Below are 23,451 nucleotides of genomic sequence, written 5' to 3' on the forward strand. Positions count from 1 at the left end.
AAACGTATGTGTTGAAAACAAACCATCAGAAAATTAGAGCTATGAAGAACAAGTAATTATCTGGGATTGTGCTTCAGTCTCTCCTCTGATTCTTATAGATAAGTCCACTCAGTATCCATGCAAATGTTTGGCAGACAGCTCAATTCCTTCTGGATGAGAGGGAGGGAGGGTTGTCTCTCTCTTTTCTCTCTCTCTCTCTCTCTCTCTCTCTCTCTCTCTCTCTCTCTCTCTCTCTCACTCCCTGTGTGTCTCTCTTTCCCCCTCTCTCTCTTTCCTCGCTGGCAAGCAGCATCTGTGCTGTTGGCAGGAGTGACCAGAATAAAAACAGCAACACCAGACATAGAGGAGGAAAAAAGCACAGTGATCCATTGAACCAGAGTCCTTTCTCTCTCTTAATTACTCATAGTCCCTGTCTTTTTCTCCTTTTTCTCCTCATTTCTTTCATCCTTAAGATTATTTGCTTGGGGTAATTATTTAGAAGAGAATAAAACCAGCTGATCGGGAGAGGGGTGGTGCATTTTGGAGCGAGATGGCTAACAGAAACATTCTGTTGCTCTTCTTGGGACTCTTCCTCCTTGCACTGATTCAGCCCTCTCTTCAAGGAGGTAAGTGCATGCTACAGGTGAACTGAGCCGTGATCTTTGCTGCATCAGCCACAGCCTTTGACAGGTGCATTTTATGTCTATGCCTCCCCTTTACCTGGGAGAGTTCAGACCGAATACCCCAAAATGTCAAAGTTTTGTAATGCATATTAGTAATAAAGTATCAATGATTTGAGTTGAAACTCTTTTCTGTCACATCTAAGTTATGTTTTCATTTTCTGGCATGATTGTAGATATAGATTGAATAAAAGTGATATATCTAATCCTAGTTTAGATAGTCTTCTTTGGCTTATCCCAGTTATAGCCTCAAAGAGACATTTCTGTGCTTGCAAACTGGTGTGGTGATCTAAATAAACTCATATTGCAAGTTCCCCATTCTACACTCAATGATTGTTTAGTCTGGCTGTTTCATCTGCACAAACACCTTTTCATGCAGCCTCATCCTCATGCATGTCAGGAAGAGAAGGTCCCAGCGGGTCAAACTTTTCACAAATCAAAGTAATAATGTTGAAATTCAACCCTGATGAACTTCCTCTTGGACAGACAGTTTATTCTAGACCTTTAACAGCTCTGATAGAGTCTTATACAGAAGTAAGAAGACTGTTTTGTAATGAACTCACAGAGCAGCAACATGCATGTTTGAGGGGTTAGCATGATGTGCACTTTGAAATCAAGAGATATGTATTCAGACAGGGAGAGAGTAAGACTGAGAGGTTATGTGCATGCCTTTCTTCTTACTCTCATTCAGCCTTTGCATTGGCCTTTTGTGCATTGCTGTGATTTGATCTTTGTCCGTGTTTTGGCTGAGATTCTCTTGAGTTTTTTAGCCCTCACCTGGAAAACATGTTAAGCATCTTGGGCTGGATATGCTGCAGTCAAGTCGATTTCATGTTGTAATTATTTACTTTAAGTCACAGCTGTTTATGTTTCTTATCTCCAAATTTCCAAATGTCTAATCAGATGCATTGTGTTTGGATTCCAAGTTTCCAAAAAGAAATATTTTGTCCATATAAAGAGCAATTTCTCCCATCTGTTTTTTTTTTCCTTTTTCTTTTACCCAATCTTATTTGATCACAATAACAAAGTATACCCAGTTTGTTTATGCAGGTCCTCGATTGTATCATGTAAAAAAATATTTTCCCTTCTTTTCTATTTCTTAACACATGTTCCCATTTCTTTTCTGTGCCAGCCACTCTTCAGTTGGGATTTTAAGGGTGCATTCAAGCAGAGATATATAGCAGGTAAAGGAGCCAACAAATATCGGCTTAGCAGCACAACTTTGATCTCAAGCGAACATTGAATCCATCCATATCAAACATCTCTGTGACGCACAAACTGGTTCCGTCTGTGTCTAAGCTCTCCAGCTTGAAAAAGTTCTGACAGTGGTTGAAGGGTCAGTTATCTATGAGTAACATGAACCTCATGAAAACCCAACCCTGTCATTAATACCTCTGCACAAAAAACCCCCCAATGCTTGAAAATATCACCCTTTGAACTAAGATATGGAGTGCAAAGGCTGTCTAAATGATTTCCATCGACACGTGTAAATGAATTACAGTGATAGAGGAAACATCTGGGAGGGAGTTTGCAAATAAATTAGCCTCCTGTCATGCGATGTTATGACCCTTTGTAGGTACTGTAGTGTATTTGTTGTGTCTCCACCTCTTACTATGGAGGAGGCTGGCTTACTTTGCATTCTGCAAACAGGCAACATCTGTCACAGTGAGTTGGAGGTTATGAATTTGGGTTGAAGCAGCTTGGGCTCAGTTGCCTCTGTTTTTTATTGCTACATTTGATAACTTAATCAAACCCAGGCTGAGACAGTTGATAACATTCTTTGAGTAGATTCCTTAACGCAGGAATTTAATCAAGCTTATGCCCTTATTGCCTCAATAAAAGTAGGCTCATAAGTTTGCTTTATGTTATTTATTATACCTTGTAAATGCCCTTATCACTTATTTGTTTCATCTACTCCTTCCCTTGACATACGTTTTCCTCTGACAGGGTAAAATATTAACTGGTGTACTTTGCCTGAGTTTGGCATTTATGACTGACACATTAAATAGCACAATTCTGAGCAGCCAGTAGGAGATTAAGAGGGAAATAGCTGCCATGTTCCTTCAAAGTCTCCAAAGAAGTCAAGAAGTTGTATGATGTTTTTTTAAGCACTCCTGGAAGCCAGTTTGCCTCATTTGGCACGGGTCAGGTTCAGCTCTGAGACTTCAGAGGATTTGATGAATTAATCAGGGACAATTGCTTGGCTGTGGATTAACTAATGCATATTGGATGGCATGATTTTGCTGTCACAAACACAAGTGATGAATTGCAGTGTTACCCCAGCATTGCTGGTAGATACCCAAACTGATTGTCTTAATTCCCTGAGCAAGTGGTGCTTCAGGCTTTAGTGCTTGCGTGTGTTGTGTACACCTCTGGCTCTGATCTGTCTTCTGGAAAGGTTGAGTGCCAACCACAGCAAACTGGTTTAATGTGACACAGAGGCACCCCAGTGTTCAACAGGCTTACACTGCAATTAAAGGAATAGACCATTTGAAGTGCGGTTTGTGTAAACTCAAAAGGCTTTAGTCAGTACAGTTTTTGTTCTGTTACTTCTACTTCTTCAATGCAGGACTCGCAAAAGCATTTTAATTTGTTGATGTAGAAAAGTTTGGTGTAATTTTAAGCAAAGTGACCTCATTCAACACTCATGTGGGAAGAAGCCCTTTGGTTACAATCACAGACTTAGGTTTGCTATTGTGAAAGAACAGTTTTTTCCATGTATTTGTGTCTTATTCTGGCACAAGTCCTGGGAAAGTGTTGGGAGAATGGCTTATTAGATCCACTGCTTGCAGATTTACATCAAAGCATGTTGCATGGATCGGAGGTCACACTCTGCATTAGAGCTGTAATCAGACCAGAAGTGTGGGATAGATTGGTTGTTGTAGTAGATGCATTTTTCAAAGGACTGCACGGCAAATGTGAAAGTTGCTCTCAGAAGCACCATTCACATCATTTTTTAATAGTTACAGTTTACCTTTTGTAAACCTGATGTTGTAGTGACTCCTCAACAAAAAAAGCATCTGTTAATAAAATGGGTAGCTCTTACCCTTTTTCTTTTTTTTGTAGATGAATATCAGTCCTAACATCTCCCACAGGGATGTTTCTTCTGTAGTCAACCAGTGCCAAGTGTTCAACAAAGGAGCACATTAACTCAGATGATTCATTCAAGCCACTCTGCAAGCAGCCTTCACCAGGCTGTGAGGTCTGCTTCAAGCGCTCTCACTGGGCCAGCAATCTCAAATGGCTCCTGTGAGGAATGTTTTCATCTTATCCCACTGCCTACTGCATACTCATGTCCAAGCTCCTCTTGGTTTACAAACAACATTACAATATAAGCATAAAAATATTGTTTTAATAAAAATAGAATGAAATTGAACAGAGTGAAATTCTGATGAAAACACATGACGTCTATGTAATCAGACCACTCTGAAATGAAAACATTGTAGTCTGTTCTTTGTTTATTGGGATGCTTTCTTTGTGAGACAGGGTGGGGGTAATACAGCACCTTTAGGCCTTTGGCATCAGTCAGTTGGTCTGAACAGAACAAAACAGCATTTGTGCAAGTTTTTTGTTTCGTTTTGGAATTACAACTACTGGTGAAAATATCCACTTCTCCCATAGGCTACATTTGAATTGTACATTTTGTGTTTTCACTGTTAGGCCGTGTGAAGTGTTTTTGTCCTTAAATCCCTAAAATCCTATTCATGAATATGATTATCAGACAAGCTATTTTTTATGATTCAAATGATTCATTAGCTGTATTATTTTAGAGAGGTAATGCCATTGCAAGGTTACAGATTTGCAAACAGAAAATTTTCTTTAGAAGTGCTTTTTTACCTTTCTTGATAGGATAGCTGAAGAGAGACAGGAAATGTTGGATGGAGAGTGCAGGGAGGAGACATGCAGCAAAGGGTCGAGGCTGGGAGTTGAACTTAAAGCTGATGAGACTAGGGCTGTCCTAAAAACTGACTACTATACTAGTAGTACATACTGAGTGGCCAAAATGAAGTATGTACTAGTATGTATTATGTGAACAAGAGCAAAATCTGCAGTATACCAAAACAACCTGGATGACGTACTGATTCAGAAAAATGTCTCAGTATGGATCGCACCCTCGAGTATTGTTTCCCACAATGCAAAGCGCTGAAGTTCTGCTTCTTTTTTTTTCAGTATATGACGGGGGGCGCTCAGTTTTTAGGTGCTGTGAAAATGATTAAATTCCATCATAACTTTTTTAATCATAAGTGGATGCTAAAGAAGCAGTTTTGCTATAAGCTTGGCCATTGTTTACGTCCCCCTACAGAAACTGGAAATCCAGCGATGCCTGCTCCAGCATAAGATAAGATAAGATAAGATAAGACAAGATAAGATAAGACAAGACAAGACAAGACAAGACAAGACAAGACAAGACAAGACAAGACAAGACAAGACAAGACAAGACAAGACAAGACAAGACAAGACATTACTTTACTTTACTGATCCCCCGGGGGGGAAATTCAGTTGTTACAGCAACCCAGACATAAGTACAATCAAGAAAGAAGTTTCAGTAAGTAAAAACTCAATAAAATAAAATAAAATAAAACGAGATAAGTAAAAATAAAAATAGATAAACAAAGCTAGAATACAATTTAGATATGTACAATGTTACAACGGAATTTAAATTACAGGCAGTATTAACAATGTTCAGTAGTGACAGGTTGACATGATGTGATTATGGTTCGTAATGACATATTAAGCAATAAATAAAAAGTAATGTGGGAATGCAATATGACCATGAGTTGTAGTTAGAATAATAATGTAATATAACATAATATAATACGGCAAGATAATTATAATACAGTATATTATGCATTATAATGCCAGCAGCAGTGAAGAGAGAGTTCGGGATGAGATGGTGGAGTGTGACAGACAATGCAGGGATGGTATCTATACAACTCAGTCATACTTTTTCATTTGTGAGCTCATTTTTTTCTCAAATAGGTATGGCATGTAAATTGAGCAAATTAAACAAACAATAAACAGCCTCCCCATCTGGCATCTCCCAAGACACCAAAAGGCGAGCAATTGAACAATGACGAAATTAGGACAGGTTCCGTATAACCTGTGAGTTTATTTACTGGTGCATACATCAAACTGATGTGCTACTACTGGCAAGTGAAAGAATGAGAGGTGGAGTCAGGTTGAGGTGAGTGAGAGAGTAAGATTGATTTCCCATCAAAATTTGCACTTCTTTGATGATCCCCACACTTTCCTCCTCCACCCTCCAACTTGCAGAGGAAACTAGATGGTGCAAGGGGTGACTGATAGTATGCCAGCTGTCACATGTCTGATAATGCGAGATGCAAGGGTGCCAGGAACCACAGTGTTTACTTTACTGCACTGTTGCTCGGGGTTGCACTATGACAGCTTTCCAAGAAGTGAGAACCAAACCTCCTCTTATGGGACAGTGGTTTTGGATACGTCTGAAAACAACAGTTGATATTTGGCCATTGAAAGTGATTGAAATAGTGGTGTAAAATTGTGTAACTGCAGGTTGTTAAAACAGTGGGAGCATATTTCCTCAGGACTTAAATCTATGTGGACCAAAGTGGTGTGATCATAGTTGTTAATGGTCCTATTAGCCTTTTGAAAAGGAGGGAATATATAATTAAGTTTGTGAGGTCTCACGTGTGTGTCTTGTGTATGGACTAACACCTTGGTATATGCACATGTTTCCACCAACTTTAAGGCATTTCATTATTTTTTAAAAGGCCAACTTTTAAAAGTACCTCTGCAAAGGGTCATGGAAATGTCACATTACTCAGCAGCTTGTTGTCAATGAAGTAAAACTTTTTAAAGACACAAAGTGCTATTGTAAAACCTGTCATTAACATGTGAAGTGCTGTGGAAAAACAGGAATTGGCTTTAGTTTTATTCAATAACAAAACAAGTCCTGACTTAGAGTTTCCAAACTCCTGTTTGATTCAGTCATTATTTTGGGGTCAAGTTACCTCCCTTATAACATGAAGGGTTTTAAACCTGTAAAAATGCTCACAAAGACTGTCCCCTGTAAATAAATGCATTAATCATTTGTTTCACTCTATAGGCTTTTATTCTACATTTGGATGTTCAGGTGGAATATCAAATTGAATACCGTCCAGCTCAACGTTTCCTAGCTCACCTACTTTCCAAGCTGACAGTCCAATCATGATGAAAAACCTAAACCTGTGGTGCTGCACACAGACCTGTCCACCTGTTAACTCGTGTCTGGTGGATTATGTCATTTAAGAGGGATGAAAACAAAACACTGCTATACACTGAAGTTGTATACACAATATGATTGTATTCCAAAGCCTTTGAGCCCATCACATATTGTTCTATTCATGTTGTATCAAACAAACTAAAATCACTTGGAAAAGAGTTCTGATTATGAAATTTCGCAGCAATTGTGCTGCCTTGTTAGATTTTGTCAAATGTCAGGACATGATGAGATTTTCCATCCTTAAAGGAAAAAAAAGTACCACAAAACTTCTGGGTTGTAACAAAAGCCTTCACTGAATGACATCTTTGAGAACTTGAGCACTCATGATGTTTGGCAGACTATTTTCTAAATAGCCCTCTAAGCTGTCCTCCAGCGTAATGTTTGTAGACTTTCGCCTACATGTGATACACATTTCAGCAGTCATCCCCAAGTTCACTTCAAACTGTTAAGATCTGTTTTCTCATTTTCTTTATCTTCATTTATTTTGTACGTCATGATAAGTAAAGTTTAAATTTCTGGATGTCAGTTTTTTAAGTTTCCCAAGATCTGTGAAACGTTCTATTTTCTTTAAAATTAATAATATCACCTCTAGCACTTTTTCATATTTGTGCAACCAACTCCCCCATGACATAGGCACCTTTCAGCCCTATGGACAGCAGCTCATTTGAAGGTAGTTTTGATATCCCTGTTACTCCAAAAGCTACTCTACTGATTGGTTGGTATAAAAAATGTCTATGGTTATTCAAAAGTCTTGACCAGCCTATGATAACCCTGGTTTATCCCAAATAGTAACAGAGAGGTATTGCATTTTGACCCACAAAGGGACATGAATTCCAGACATAGTCCATGTGAGACCCGTATAGCCTACTTGATGGGAATAATTTATACAATAGTTCCAACACTCAATAGAGAGATACTGTGATTAACACTGAAACACTGCAGGAATTATCAGTATGTTACTCCTGGACACTGTACCTTACACATCCACTTGACTTATTCTCCTTTTGCTGATGACTGGCTGCATTCCTAGCTCACTGACGCTCCTTCCACTGCGAGTTGGACTACATTCAAGTCTTAGGTGGAGTGAAGATAAATTCAAATCACTGTCAGGATTCCTGTGAGTCCATGCACATCATCACCCTCTTAATGCACTCAGAGCAACTCTGGTCTCTAACCACAGTCGTAAAAAAGGCCTATTAAGTTAAACTCTAATTATTTAGAACTGGTGAAGCTTATTACCTGCTCGAGCCTGGAACAGAGAGTAATTGATTTGTTTTGTTTTGTTTTTTACTTTTCTTTTGTCATCTTAACTTCTTGCTTCGTCAAAGTTGAATGCACCTGACCATAGCTAAATAACATAGTTCCATATAATGGTTTCTAACTAGTCCACTTCCTGTTGACGGTTGCAAACATATTTTGAATTGTCATCTTCTCTCTTCATATTTGAATATATGAGTCATTGCTTCTACAAAATCAGACCACTTATATGGTAATGCAATTTTAAAAAGAAGCTTTCCCAGGTTTTTTTTTTATCCACAAACCTCAATCATATTATAAAAACTCAGGGCACATTTTGACTTGAGATAACTATGAAATCTAATCCCCTTTGCTCTTTGAGACATCTTGTCTTTCACACACATTCCAGCTCATTCCCATGACCTGGCTGATTTTGCAAGGAACATAAGTACATGATGATGAGGAGGATAATTAGTACGATCATGAGGAAATCTTCAAATTGACTGAGGCAGGTCATGTCACTTGGCAGAGGTCAGTGTGTGCCTTATTTGGATGTATGGTCTCAGTGAACCTAATGCACTCTGTAAAAGTGGTACAGCAGCTTGATGGGATTCTAAGAAAGAGGAAAACTGGAGCAGACACACACTCCCTTTTGCCTCGCATGCAGTGCCGAGACAGGAAATCCTCCTTTTGATTGTGAAATGAAGTGGCAGAATCGAGAACAATCACTCTTACCTTGACGTGTGGTGCATGAACCTAAGGTTTCTGCAACAAAGTCAATGGCTGGAGCACACTAAAAGACACAAACACACATAAACAGTACACACATGCATTATTGCATTGACTGGTAATCAACCACAGAACCAGGGCCATAATTTCTTCTCATTATATTTAAGCCTAAAGACCTTTATATAATTATTTTCAGTTCTTGGTATACTGCTATTGTCTCTAGGTCTGTTCTGTCCATGTGGGATAAAGAATCCTCCACCCATTCACCAATTTATTCATCCCATGGAGTCCTTTTTCTGGCCCAAGCATTGCTGTCACAGGATCTGTTCTCATTTACATTGCTGCTAAAAAATGAACCTAAACTATGGGAAGCTGGCCCACTTTGCAAATGATCGTTGGAACACTGTTTTTCACCCAAGTAGATATTTAAAACAGACAAGGACTGTTACTCCATCCAACCTCCTTCTTGCCATGTGCCATGTTGAATTCTAGAGTTTATTACCTTCTACAGGCCTACACTTTTACTCATGTTCTTTAGAAAGCAGACATCCCATGATTGTTTGTACTCACTATCCTGTAAAATTTGATAAATATCTTCACAACCCATACAATAGTTAGTGTTTCCTGAATTTTGCGCTTCAATGCTTCCCTCTAATAATTGGCAGTGACTCCGTGTCTCCTGATAGTATTATGTTACTGAATGGCCAAAGCCGTCATCAGAGTAGTGCAGCAATATGCCGGCAAATTTAATAAGATGCATATACGTTGTACTTTTTGGCATGTGTGAAGGTGATGTCATAAATTTTGATTCAACTACATCAGACAGTAATACCACGTAACGTTCTTCCCCTAATGGTCACGGACAGCCGACGGAACTGAAAGCACAGTGTTCACACACTTTTCTCTAATAAACACATGGACGCCTTTGACATGTGGTTTAAATAAATTGGCCTTACAAAACATGTAAGAACCATTAAACATAATCATTGTGATCCTGCAGCACCACTCTCTCCATTGCGTTGTGTTTATAGTGATATAAACCAGGTTTTCCCCTTAAAAAATATTACTTTGTAATTTTGGCCTTAACTCAATGGTCCCGTTGGATTTAGCCGTTAGTCGTCCCAGAACAACTGCAGGCATTTTTTAATCCTCCCTTTCTTTTATTGCTGTGGCCGTTCCTTACATACATGAGGCCACCATGTCTGGGATTCAGATCAACTATCACAGGAGTTTCTCTGGGTGCAAGCCAGAAATCAAGCAAGAAATTAGGCAAGGGGGTGTCGCTGGGGGTTGAGGGATGTCCAGCAGCAGCTTTCTGAGGAAGGCCTCCGACTGCACTACCTCATCAGAAAAATTGAAAACAATTGGAATTTTCTCATAATCAAGCCCCTAAAGTTCCCTTTTTTCAACCTGGCTCTTTTTGGGATGGCTGTGTTCACGTTTCATTGTGCACCCAATCACTGCTTTGGTCTTGGGTGGATTTGTTTGCCAAGGGACAGATTTCAGAGTTGCTGTCTGGGTCACAGATGATGAAAGTGTATGAGAATGTTTATCTAATAAATGGGGTCATTGTTTAGAAATGTTTTTATTAGCATAGCAATAAAACAAAGAATTGATGGCTGAGAACTGTTTGACCACTTTAAGCTGGTGTTGAGAGTGTTGGTGCAAAGCGCTTTGCTCAAGGTGGATTCATTTTGGGTCTTTGTAAAAAGTATAACAAATAGTACTATCTGCATCTACTCCTTTTGTGAAGTGTCTTGAGTTAACATTTGACATGACGGGGCTATAAAAATCAAGATTGATTGATTGAGGATGACCTTTTGCTTTCTGTGTTGTGTGATCCAGGTGTGTACGTACCGCCAGGTGCTGGAATTGGACAAGGAGGAACTGGGCCAGGAACTGGATTCTATCCAGGTAACAGACTCCAATGACTGTCAGGACAGTTTAGACATGAAACAAAACAAAGCTTTAACAAACAAAGAAAACATTGTGAGAAAACATAGAGTTTAGAAAAGTTTTAGAGATGAACTGACACAAATTTGGGACTTTAAAGGTGACATATTACTCTTTTTCATCAAAATATATTGGTCTAAGAGGTCCCCAAAACATGTCTTTGAAGTTTATTACTCAAGAAAACACTTTGAAATCAGATTTTGGTTTGCCTGTAAACCCCTCTTTTTCAGCCCTGCTCAGAACAGGCTGTTTTCTGTGTCTGTGCCTTTAAATGAGAATGAGCTCTCTGACCACGCCCCCTCAGGAAGTGGATGTGGCCTCGGCTCTCCAGCACGTTGATCTAATGTTTGGCGTTGTTGGCTGCATAGACATGACTGCTCACAGACCCGCGTTACTTCAACCCTCTGAATTTGATCCAGAATCTGATCCTGATGGAGAGGCGCCTGCAGCAGGACCTTTCTGAAGGATTGGTCACAGATTCTGTGTTTCTTGTTGTTTTATTTGTCAGTATGTCGACGTGTGTCTTGGTACACAGCTACGAACATGTAACTATGTGGCTTTGCTAACTAGCGCTAGCACTTTTCCATGATAAATAAAAATCATCCACTAGATCTTCAAATCTGCAGACGTGGGGAGTAAAACCGACCTCTGTGTTTATTAAGACAGCCTACAACTAGCATGCCTCCCTCCTAAGCTCCTTGTTAGCACACATTTGTGCAGGTAATGAAAAACGGAGGAGGAGTTGAGTTGTATTTTATACAGTCTATGGTCTGAACAAGCTCTGAGCTCTGACTTCCGTTACAGACCGGATGTCGTTGTGACGTATGAAAAACACTGAAAACTGAAACGGCTCGTTTCAGCACACATTTACAGAAAGGTGGAGAAATCAGAACAGGGGCAGAATGGATTTTTTTCATTTTTGGGGGTTTGTAGACATGCCAGGGACACATATTTCAGGTAGAGAACCATTAAAAAGTCGATTTTGCATGATATGCCACCTTTAATAATTTAACATTTCCTTGGAAAAAAAGTACATCTTAAGAGTCACCACATTGATGCTTCAAATCATCGAAAAAGTATATACAGTCAGTACATTTCAGTTTTCTGTGTCACCCTCACATGTGACCTATCATATTGAAGCTGGATGTTTTCAGTGAGGCAAACTCAAAAACAGTTCTGAACGGCCACAACTGTGTGATTTATTGTAGTCTCATTAATTGATTAGGACTCTTCCCTTCATGTTGTATGTGTGACCTACAATAGTTAGTCACAGTTTTCAAAAATGTTTGTTTCCCAAAGCACACTGATGTGCTTACTTAGAACATTCATGTGGAGCTCTGTGCTTTAGATATACTGCACTTAAATGTCAACTTTGCATTGTGTCCACAAAAGATGTCAGCACAAGAGGACGTATGAGTCGTAGTAGAAATTTTTACTATCAAAATTTAAAAGTATGCACAATCTAAGTAAATGTGTGACAGCTTATCTTAGCATTGTTTTACTGTAGGGTCACATTTTGCAAAAAGAACATGTACTTTGAACCACAAAACCATCTTCACCACAAGGATATGATGCCACTGCATGCTCTTCTTTAGTCTTGTGGGAATTTTAATAAAAGTCAGATGATGAATAGCTTGGCTCATAGATTTCTTAGCCATATATCACTGCAAGTAGGAGTAGCATAACTTCATTCTCTGTATGTTTATTGTTAAACAAGGGGCTGCTGGAGGAGTCCATGCGGGCTATAAACCAGCTAAAGCTGCAGGTGAGTAGAGAGGACGCTAGATTTAGGTTTTTTGCCCATGTATAAAATGTATTTCATAATCACATCTGTTTTTTCATGGATTGGTTCCTGCACTACTGTTTTAGTGGCTTGTGCATAAGAAACTAAAGCTTTGTTGTACCTTTTAATGTTTTGGTTTCCTAATTATCAAATGCATGACTTTTAGATTGATTTAAGTAATGTTATGTTATAGCCACTACCTCTCTTTGCTGTAATGCTCAGCCGAAGAAGTTCTCTTTTGTGTGTATCATTTCGAATATTCCTAACAGTTACACTCAGCTCTGCATGAACAGTCTACTTGGGCAGCGGATCAGAGCATTGGCAGGACCCTGGCATGACTGCAGCTCATTTGCTAAACAAGTTTGACCCTGTACACCTTTTTGTTAGCCAGGAGAACTGAAGCCATTAAAGGGGTATCATGTGATGAGACTTTCTTTGAGTTGTGAACCTACTCTGTGAGTTTTAAGTTGTTGGTTGTATGTTTTAAGCTGTGTCCCAGTGCAGCATACAGTTGCAGCATCCAACAGTGTAGCCTTTATTTAAATGAAATCAAGAAGAAAGGGATTGCTCCCCTCAAGACAAATTCCCTGTCAACACTCAGCGTTGGTTTGGTCAGATCTGGAGGAAACACATGGCCCAAACTTCCCTGTCAAACCACCACAAGAGAAGAATAATTATATCCTTGGGATATTGCTGTGGCAATAAACAATGTGTTAACTGGCCAACCACTGTGGTTTCGCTAGTTTGTTGGAAAACATTACAGGGTTTGACCTTTGAAAAGTTGTGGCTTATTACTCATTTCTCTCACACAAGTTCAGCAGTCAGGGATTATTAGCATGATCTTAACAACGTCAGTGATGACAAAGGCATGACGACATGATCTGAACACTGTTAGCAGCTAATTATGATGATAAAAGTTGACAACAATAATGCTGGTGGCCATAGTGAGCACATAACACCTGTCTCTGCTTCACCCTGAAAATAGGAGGCTATGGAGGCGGTGGGCCAGGTGGCCTAGGCATCGGTGGACTGGGACTAGGTGGACTGGGTGCAGGTATGAAGTTGTAGACACGTAGTTGTATGATTCAGAGCTTTATCAACTTCTCAGTATCGGAGATGAAGAAGGCACATTTCAAAAACGGGAATGTAGCCCTGTATTCTACAATGTTTAAGACCAAATGACATTACTTGTATAGAAAGTCCTTTTTGCAAATACTTTGAAACAACTTTGCAAAAGCAATGCTCATGTAAATCTTTTTGTTTCACCTTTGACCAAACAGGACAAGGTGGAAAGCCTCCTAAGCCAGGTAAGTTAGACTGTGTGTATAATATTGTATTTTGTGAAAGGTTTGGGTTTTGTTTGTAATATATTACATACCACATATACATTTCACAATAGGATATGAAATACATTCAACTTCTCTTGCAAAAACATCAAAGTGTTATAGTTTACATTACATCACTGTATATACATGCAGCTGCAAATCAGCACGGTAACAAAAAGGAAACAAAATTCTTCAGGTTACAACATGGAAAATACCTCTGCTTTGTGTATACTGTTTGGTTTGAAGGGAAGGAAATATGCTGTATTGTTACTGGATGGATACACTAGGTTAATGTATGGACTGCATTACATAAACCATCAGAAAAGGGAGACCTGACCTGGATCAGACCCATTGCTTGAGCGAAACAGTCTTTTGATTGGTTGTCACAAGGTTTTCCTTATCAACCCCATGTTTTCGTCGGCTTTGGTTTACACTGGCTTTACATGTATCTGGGGCGAGATTTAACCTCTCCTACACCTCTGCTGTATAAGGGAGTGATGATTGGCAGAGTGAAAACAGCCATCAACGCCTGCCAAACAATGGTGCTAGAGCACTGATTAATGTTATTGTAATGTTAGACCCTTACAATATCTGGAAACCTCTGTGGTGGAACTTACCACAGCCCTTCTCTCCGATACTGTACAGTAAATATTTTCTTTTGCTTTATTATAGTCCGTGCTGTATTGGTACTTAACAATGTTTAGCCATCATTAAATTTCTTTAAGCACTGCTGATAATATCTCTGCCTACCTCTATGTGTTGAGAAAGATAAGGAAACAAGCAATCATCTTATAGTCCTGATAACACATGGAGCAGGTTACAGAAGGGTCCCTGTGGAGCGCCACAGCCCCACCCTCCTACAAGAGTTGCAGGAGAGCCATTATGTGAAAATGACCTAATATCAAGTATTTGATGGAAGTTGACTTTGGCTCGGATCAGCAGGGAATTGTGGCCCTGCTTTTGCATGCAATTGGGTTGTCCTTGTACCTCACTGGTTGGACATGACAAATGTTACATTACTGAGGAAAGGGAAAGCAAATGATGTTAAAAGCAGCTCCTTGTGTTTTTGAAATAAGAGTAATTTGGGTCAAGGATCTCCCTGTCCCAGCCCATGCTAATCTCTGAAGCATGGAAAACTTCAACTCCTAACACAGAGAGAACAGCAAGGGGTCAACTAAGGTTTTACACATTTTTGAAATGAAAGAAGCGACTTTAATTCACCAAGGGGTTGTAATTTGTTCTGCTTCATGGTTGTAATTATGTTGAGTAATCTCTGAATGTTGCTCTCCAACAGTGGCGTCTTCCAGCAATTTACATTCCATCAGAAATGATTGCCTGAAACTATCAGTGTTTGGAAATGAAAACTTAACATACCTTATGTTTTTATTTTTCATTATTATACGAATAAACATATAAAGTTCATTCGCTGGTAAGGCTATCAAAAAAGCAGGTTGAATATATCTCCATTATTTAGTTTGGCAAACACACACACACACAGACACACACACACACACACACACACACACACTCACACACACACATACACAAACTAAGAGAGCTACCATTCATTCTTTATGGAAAGCAAGCAGTGACATTGCATTCCACAGATACGCACCTTGCCTGGCCAGTAATGGAGAACAGCAGCTGGCTTTGTGAGTAGCGTGACTGCAGTGAATTGCAGCGTAGCTCATGCAAGACCTTGTAAATGTTACACTAATTGTGAAGTCTGTCAGCATCCAGCTTTGACAAAACACTGAAAGCTTGAAGGAGGAACTCTCTCTTTATGAACAGCTGTTGGACAATGTTTCTTTTCTTGTGTTGCCTCCAGCAAAGGTAGATTTAATCCTTGTGTAGTGATTCCAAAATGGACTTTTGTAGGCTAGCCCCTTGTCACTCTTTCAGCAGTGTGAAGGCTGTTAGCAAGAAACATATCACATTTAACTGTTTTTACTCTTGTGGTGTGGTTTCGAAATACCATCAAACACGGCTGTTTTTGGTCGAGAAAAGATGTGCCTGGGTAGAATGTATATAGCGTATGTATTGAAGCTTAGCTTAGCATTTTTCAGTGCTAGTGATTGCCACTCAGTTCACATGCCAAGAATTAAAAACCCTCTCTCAACATAGTCATGAGAATCACTACCAGCCAGCTCTTTATCAGTGTGCAGGAAGCACATAAAGTGTGTAGGAGAGTGGGTTGTCTGGGGCTTCCCTAGAATCAGCATTAGCATCTTGTTGAAGCTACGGCCTCCACAATTGCTGCTCACAAATTGCCGTACTTATTACTGTCTTTAAACAGTTCCTCTATTTGCTGTTGTTAAAACTGAGAAAAAGTTGAGGAGAGTCATTTCTCAGCAGAAATAAGTGGCTTGCCGGGAAGGCTCTCAGTCCAAGATCAACTCGACAAGTTGACCAACAATTTTCCTGTGCATGAGGACTCAGTACACTTGATATCACTGGCTGGTTGTGGATTTCCACCTACAGCCAAAGTAAAGAATGAAATGCGTGATAATAGCCTTCTCGGCCTCACATTGTGATGCAATAAAACTCAAAAACACTCCCTTGTTGAGGTATGATTGATTGCAGACCTGACTGCACAAGTGAAGAATATTTAATCAACTGGAAACTGGGTGTACATAGTCATCACTTCTTATGGAATCTTTGTTTTGTGTCTCCACTGCCACCTAATAAATATAATAATAATGAAAAGTTAGGGTGTGTAGTTCAAACAATTATGTTCAAGATAAAATCGCACTTGGAAAACCTTCAATACAAATATAATTAAAGATGATTCATTACACTGGTCAACGCAGCAACTTGTCTCTGGGATTTATTATGACACAGCTCTGACATCTTGGCTCTGGTGATTTCTGTGACAGCAGGCCAACCTGTAGTAGAGCAGAGATGTGGCCAACGCTTAACTCTAATTTGGAGCTGGACTCACTTTTGGGCTGTTACACGAAATATTGCTCATATCTAGTTACCAAGAAAATTGTTAATTCACCACCCACTGAGCCATTTTAGAGTACAGCTTAATATCATGTGGATCTGTCTGCAACTGAAACCTCACTGCCCATCCATAAGACTTATCTTTGGGTCCATCTGCAGACCTGTCTGGTTCATATTAAATTCAGAACGGTTCACATCAGGGTCATCATTTGGAGACGGGGTAGGTGTGTTTGTCTGCTTCATAACAGGAAGATGAGGAAAAATCAGAGAAATGACATGAAAAGACAGAATCGATATACAGTGAACAGAAGAGACGGCAAAGCAAGCAGAACAGAAAGCAGCAATAAATCTTGCACAAACTGTGTACTGTTTATGTCACAGGCATTCACCTTCAATAAAAAAACACTCCTTTTCATGCACATTCGTTTCGTGCAAAACACATGCTTAGAGAGTTTGCTGACAGAAAGGAGACTGATAGATTGAGGTGAGGATGAAAGTGTTTAGCCAAGAGAAGATGAGTTTGGAGGAGGTTCAGTCTCCAGGAGCACACATGCTTTTCATTAAGGGCTCAGACCTGTCCACTGATCTGTCAGAGACCGAGAGCATCTGCATGTGAATGTGCATGACCAGAGAGTGTATGTAAATATGTTCATAGTCTTCATATGCGTGTAATTATAAGTTTGGAGAAAAGCACACAGACACAAAAATACTGAATTTGTGTCCTTCACAGACAATATACTTGTTTAGACTATGTGAACCATGGCAATTTCCTCTTTTATTACACACTGATGTTCCCTCATCCTCTCAGTCTGGTTTACACCAGGTCTCAGTGTCAAGCTTTCAATATTTTGGAACCTTAAATGTCTGCCAAGGAGACTTTTTTATATGAGAACTGTAGCACCCCTCTCCCTGGACTCAGCCCATCTGATGTCCACACAACCCAAAGTTCACATCGGAAAGGCCTGTTGCTTCACAAGCGATTTGTCTTGTTTGGTGTCACCTAATTTCTGTAATCACATAATGACATCTTGTAAATTAGAGTGATATTTGCATGAGAACAATAAGATCAAGGCTCAGTTAGTTTTTATTTGTGTCTCATCAGTCAAACAATTGACTGGTTACAGTTTTCCAGCCCCCTGGCCTTCAACCAGCCTGTTTTGTGTTCTGTTTTCATGGGTTTTCTCTAGTTACCACCAATGTAATTGTTTCCCCTGTTCACGGTGTTAGTTGATGAGCCATCCCTTGCTCTCCCAACCTCTCCCATGTTCAGTTTGCCAGAAGGTCTGGAGCATAGACCACCATACTTGTCCATCTGGCAGCCTGGTCTGTTTATGTAGTGATGGAGAATTTTCTTGCTTTTATTTCCCCAAGAGTCCATGAAGATAGATCACCAACTAAACCACCTTGTTGCAATCATTAGTAGGAGTGGACTGAAGTCTGTTAGATTAGAGGGTCTGTTTTTTGGCTGTTTGGTTCAGTAAGCAACGACAATGCTGTTTTTGTATTTTAACAGATGAGTCTGTTCTGTTTACAACAGTGCCATTTTGTTATCTAAGTCTGTTGTAAGTGCCCACTGCTGGCCAGTATAGCTTAGAGGTAGATCGTCATGTGTGTTATACAGCAATGTTCAAAACAGGGATCTTGAAGATTGATGCACACATTACTTCTGACTAAGTCGGAGAGTAAATCAGGAAAAAAATAATTCAGAACTTATTGCTTTGAGCTTTGATGCGACTTGGAGCGATGCTTTGAGAAATACACTGGTTTTCAATTGTCCATGAACAAGCGTATGTATTTCAGTAAATAAATTCTTGTTATTTTCTTTTTCAAGTCAATCTTGCATTCCCACGAAGGTTTTAGTCACTGCTATTATCTCAGCTCTCTGAAATGTTTTTGATTTTGGATTTCTCAACACTTATTCAGACTCAACGCTGGACTAAATGACTTGTGAAGATGAATGGCTTTTAAATGACTTCAGCTTTGGCTCTTAAGGACTTATAGGTATCCTGATGTGTAGCAATACCTCCACATACATGTAATGTACAATTTGGTAAATAGCTGTCCTTTGTCAGTGATGCAGTTAATCTCTCTCACTTGTTTCCTTTGTAGAGCATCCCATATGTTTGTAATGGCGAAATGCTTCACATGGCTCCTCAGTGATCATAGCCTTTGTAATGACAGAGGAACTTGGAACCTCAAGAAGTCTAACGTCAGCGTTTCAACGTGCATGTTTTGGGTCGAGCCGGCCTTAGGAACTTGAGTCTCTCTTCTCAACCCTGAGTTGTCAGAAAAGTATTCAGTGGAATGGCAGATGCATATGTGGACCATCTGGGAAAGGAAACACACTTGGCCAACTTTACATACCATGGCCACCAGCTGTGTTTGTGGACTAGTTTTCTTGCCCTATGCATCACTTCCAAAATTCAGCTTAATTAGACATGGAATGTACTTATTAGATATTGGCAGCTTTTAAAAGTAGGATTCTGTAAGTGCACTTGCACTCTGTGTATCATAGTATACTTTAATGCAGGCAGTGTTTCTGTGTTGTCCGCATGCCTTTACAATACGTGCTTTGATTTGGTGTGCCAACCTAAAACAGGCTATGGTATGAGCCCTGGGTTAGAGATTCTCTTTGAACAAAGTCAGGGGCTCAGTGTTGGCAGAGAAACAGTGATATTCTTTCAGAGGTGGATAAAAAGAAGAATAGCAGAGGCTCTCAGCTCTCACAGAAACTGGAGAAATGGCAGAACTGTTTGCTTGACTTGAAAGCTTATAGCATAGCATTTTCTGCTCTGTATGACTTGAAGCATAAACAATGACATCAAAAAACTCAGTGGACATGGTTTAAGGCATGATGTACCAATTAGCACAGTTTGAAATAAGGGACAACAGTATTCGTGTTAGCACAGATGTGTTTGATGTAAGGCGTGTGAGTGTGTGTGTGTGGAGGTGAGAGACTTAAGAATATTCAGGCTGGTGAGGTCAGGCAGCCACAGACGTCACTTGGCTAAGCAAGCCAGCTTGGCCCTGTGGCAGTGCCTGTAATCCACATGACATGTAATGGTGACTTTTACAGTTACAGTTAATTTGGAACCATTTGTAAGAATTGCTCAAAGCCTCATGGTGTGTGTTCTACTGCCCAAGTGCGTGGGTCAGTGGGAGTTTGCCAAAGTTGCTTCATCAGTGTAAGTGCTGACCCCATAATGAAAAAGCACGCAATCGCTTTTTCAGCATGATGCAAATGTCCCCCATAAAAGTCAAAAGTGACCACCCATACCAACAATGTCTGACTACACTCACGCAACAGTTTAGAAGTCCAGTTATATTACACAGTTTTCAAACCTGGATGTGGCCAAAAAGCAAAGATTTTACAGAATTAAGCAAATGTAGACCCTGTCCCTGTTCGTCTGTAGGAGCCCTGGCAGAAGTGCACTTGGGGTCATCTGGCAGAGATTGAGGCTGAGGCTTTGGGACCTCTCGTTGATAGTGTCAATGACTCCATGGAAAAGGAAAGCAAAAACAATAAAAGGCTTGACGCCAAAGTTGGCTAGTTCACACCAGCCAGAGAGGGACAAAGTTTGTGTGCGCTGGTGTGGCTGTGTGAATGCTTAATTAGTCCAACATGTGACCAGTCCTGCCTCTCACAGTTCAGTGCCCCTGACTGACAGCAAAGACAACCTGGAAGTGACAAGGAGCAGGGGGAGGTCACAGGAGAGGCAGCAAGGGGAGCGTCAGAGTGTCCACTTGTCTCACGCGATCTGGAATCACTACAGCACCCCGCATCATTGTGCTTTCATCCAGCTTGTCCTGCGTCATCTCGCAAGAATGCAATCCATCCACTAACTTGGAAGTGGAATGGTGTGATAATTTGATACTGATAAAACCTGGTGTCATGACTCTGAAGGACATAATGGTGGGCTTAGCTTTCAAAGTGGACATTTTTATGGGACCACAGCCGGAGAATAGACTCTGCCTGTCAATCAGGTAAAATGCAGATTCTCTGAGGACCTTTGAAGAGCCTTTGAAGATGGAGTTATTATGAACATTTTCCATGACATTTGAGAAAATTGCAACATCTTTGTTGCCACAGCACGTCTCTTTGTCTCTTTGATTCTTTAAACTAATCTTTAGTCTGTGTGTATTTGTTCTTTGATTTTGTGTAATAGAATACCTCGACATTTTTGCTCATTGGCTTGGGTTCCAGCTGTATAAAAATGAAGTATTAGTAGTCAACAATCCTCCTCACTTTTCAATAAACAAACGTTTGTTCTTGGATTATATGCTTGATAAAAAATTACCTAAAACAAAGAAAACAGTGAAAGACAAGTCCCTAGACATTCCTGGACATTCCAGAGCTCCATCCAGCTCCAAAGTCTACTTTCTGTGCGTCTGCCGACAGTTGCTGTGGATATCTGCCATGGAATTCTTTGCTCTCTTAAATTAAACCCTTCAACAAGCCCAGCTGGATCACAAAGTAGGGAGAAGAGGACTGGAGGAGGAAAAGGGAGACGGAAAGGAGCGAGAAAATCTATCTTTCATTGCTCACGTTTGGCTTCCTCTAGTTGTTGCTATTAACACCTCATGTCTGGTCAGCTCAACCTCAGAGACACCTTTTGGAGAGGAAACAGAAAAAGATGCAGGACCAGGGAGAAAAACAGTAAACGAAAGAGACTGTGATCAGAAGACAATGTTTTGATTAATGTCCCTTGTATTCCCCTAGTCCTGAAATAGAGGATTACCTTACCTAACCCCTGTGGAGCATGAGCAAGACGATTCAGTTTTCAGATTGAAAACAGATATTTCTCTTCCCACTGGCTTAACTCCATCACTTGAACATGACCCAAGTTTGAGAACATGGCTGGTGACTGAAAAAACTAGCCATGCTGTCTGGCCAGTTTTACTCCAGAATCAGCCTCCAGTAAGTATACAATGATGTGCCATGACAGGGTACAGCAGGAGGCTAGAACATACCTTTTCGTCATTACATTTCCATCCAAATAAAACAAGACCCCTTTGTCACAGAAGGACTAGATTTGAGTTGTGGTCTCACTTGCAGTTGTGATGCTCAATCATGCAGCGAGACACCATCACAAATTTTACCCAGACAACCTGCTGCTGCACTTGTCACTGCACAGCTGTAAAAACTGGAGGTCCTTTCTGAATGGAAACTGGCTAGTAAACCATGTTCCTCTCACACTTTTTTTAAATTTAAATGGAGGAAACTCTGATGCATCCCAGGCCTGCATCACTTACCTTCCAGTTTCCTTGGCCTCCAGTCCTCCCCCTGTGTAGTATTGGGTTTCTGTCCCTTCCATCTGCTATTCAGAGCATTGACCTTTTGTAGAGTTGATTTGTCCAAGGTCCAGAGGCAGTTGGTTTCAAGTGGTCTCTTGGGCTTCCCATTATGCCTTGAGGGTCAGCAAGAAAATATGCTGCTACATTAGTGCACATAAATCCCTCAGGTTGTCAGCAATCAGCTAAATACTGGGAGCAGCACCCAAGAAAAGCTGTGATTTGATATCAGGGTCATGGTGCAGGATGTCTATGTGTGTGGTTTATGACAACAAACAACATTGGTGTAGACTTCCCATTATGTGTGAGCTAAGACAGGTCCACTTGTGTGAGCTGACGTCTTGTAACAATAGTAGTCCAACAAAAGCTTGCTTGTGTGAGCTGACAATATTGAGTAAATATGGCTAAACAGAGAGCTTTTGTGTGAAAACTCAATCCCTCATCTCTCAAAATGTACAATCAGTGGTTGGATGCCAGACCGAAAGTGATCCAGATTTTGTTAACATTTCCTCTAACTTTGACCCTTAACATACACAACCTCAAGGGTAGTATCTTTTACTTAAGGGCTTATTATTTCTCCTCTGTCTAGTGATGTCAGAACTTCATTAAATAAGGATGCTTTTCCTTTCCACTCTGTCTAAACTTTGTGTCTGCTTCAGTCCTGCATTCTTGATCGCACACCAGCCTTGCAACTTCTCAGACTGACTGCTGTGTGTCTGCATCTTGTCCTCTGACCTTCTCAAATGATAAACTCAACGTGGCAGGTGCCGGTCTGCCATGAGCGCTACTGCCAGAAGCGAGGTTGGGTCATGCATGTGTGAGCACAGGTGGGCCTGATGATGGATGAGTCAGATAAATGTCTCTATAGTCCAGTCTGTCTTCTTTGTTCTCCATGTTTTTCTTCCAGTGACCTAATCTCTGCTGTATACTTTCAACACTCACTCAGACTGACAAATACACCTCACACTGTCAGAGAAGGCCTTCTGTAATCAGGAGGCTGGACGTCTTAAAGAAACATTTCATGCCAGACCAAGAAATCTTAAGGGTTTTGAGAATCAACAGTCTTCCAAATGTCCATTAACTATCTTGCATTACTGTCAATTCCTTAACACTATTATGGTATGTGTAGCTCACTTATAAAAATGAGATAAATGAGGGGTGTCAGCACGAGTGACGCTGGGGAAGGGGAAAACCCCAGTACACTCTGATTTATATAAGAATTGATTATGGTTGTTATTACTTCGAGGTGTGCCTGGGGATGCTTGAGCAATCCAGCCTGAAAGCTTT

General features: G+C 40.3%; 1 protein-coding gene across 1 annotated transcript in view; it reads left to right on the top strand.

The window, feature by feature from the left end:
- The first annotated feature begins 353 nt into the window (after positions 1-353).
- The window catches only part of elna (elastin a), a 47,312-nt gene continuing 24,214 nt past the window's right edge, over positions 354-23,451 (top strand). The window contains exons 1-5 of the mRNA XM_034701583.1: positions 354-605; positions 10,711-10,779; positions 12,536-12,583; positions 13,587-13,655; positions 13,882-13,908. Coding sequence (XP_034557474.1) covers positions 530-605; positions 10,711-10,779; positions 12,536-12,583; positions 13,587-13,655; positions 13,882-13,908 — 289 coding nt within the window. The 5' untranslated portion in view covers positions 354-529. The remainder of the gene's footprint in view (positions 606-10,710; positions 10,780-12,535; positions 12,584-13,586; positions 13,656-13,881; positions 13,909-23,451) is intronic.

Source organism: Notolabrus celidotus, chromosome 14, assembly GCF_009762535.1.
Source record: "Notolabrus celidotus isolate fNotCel1 chromosome 14, fNotCel1.pri, whole genome shotgun sequence".
NCBI classification, from domain to species: Eukaryota; Metazoa; Chordata; class Actinopteri; order Labriformes; family Labridae; genus Notolabrus; species Notolabrus celidotus.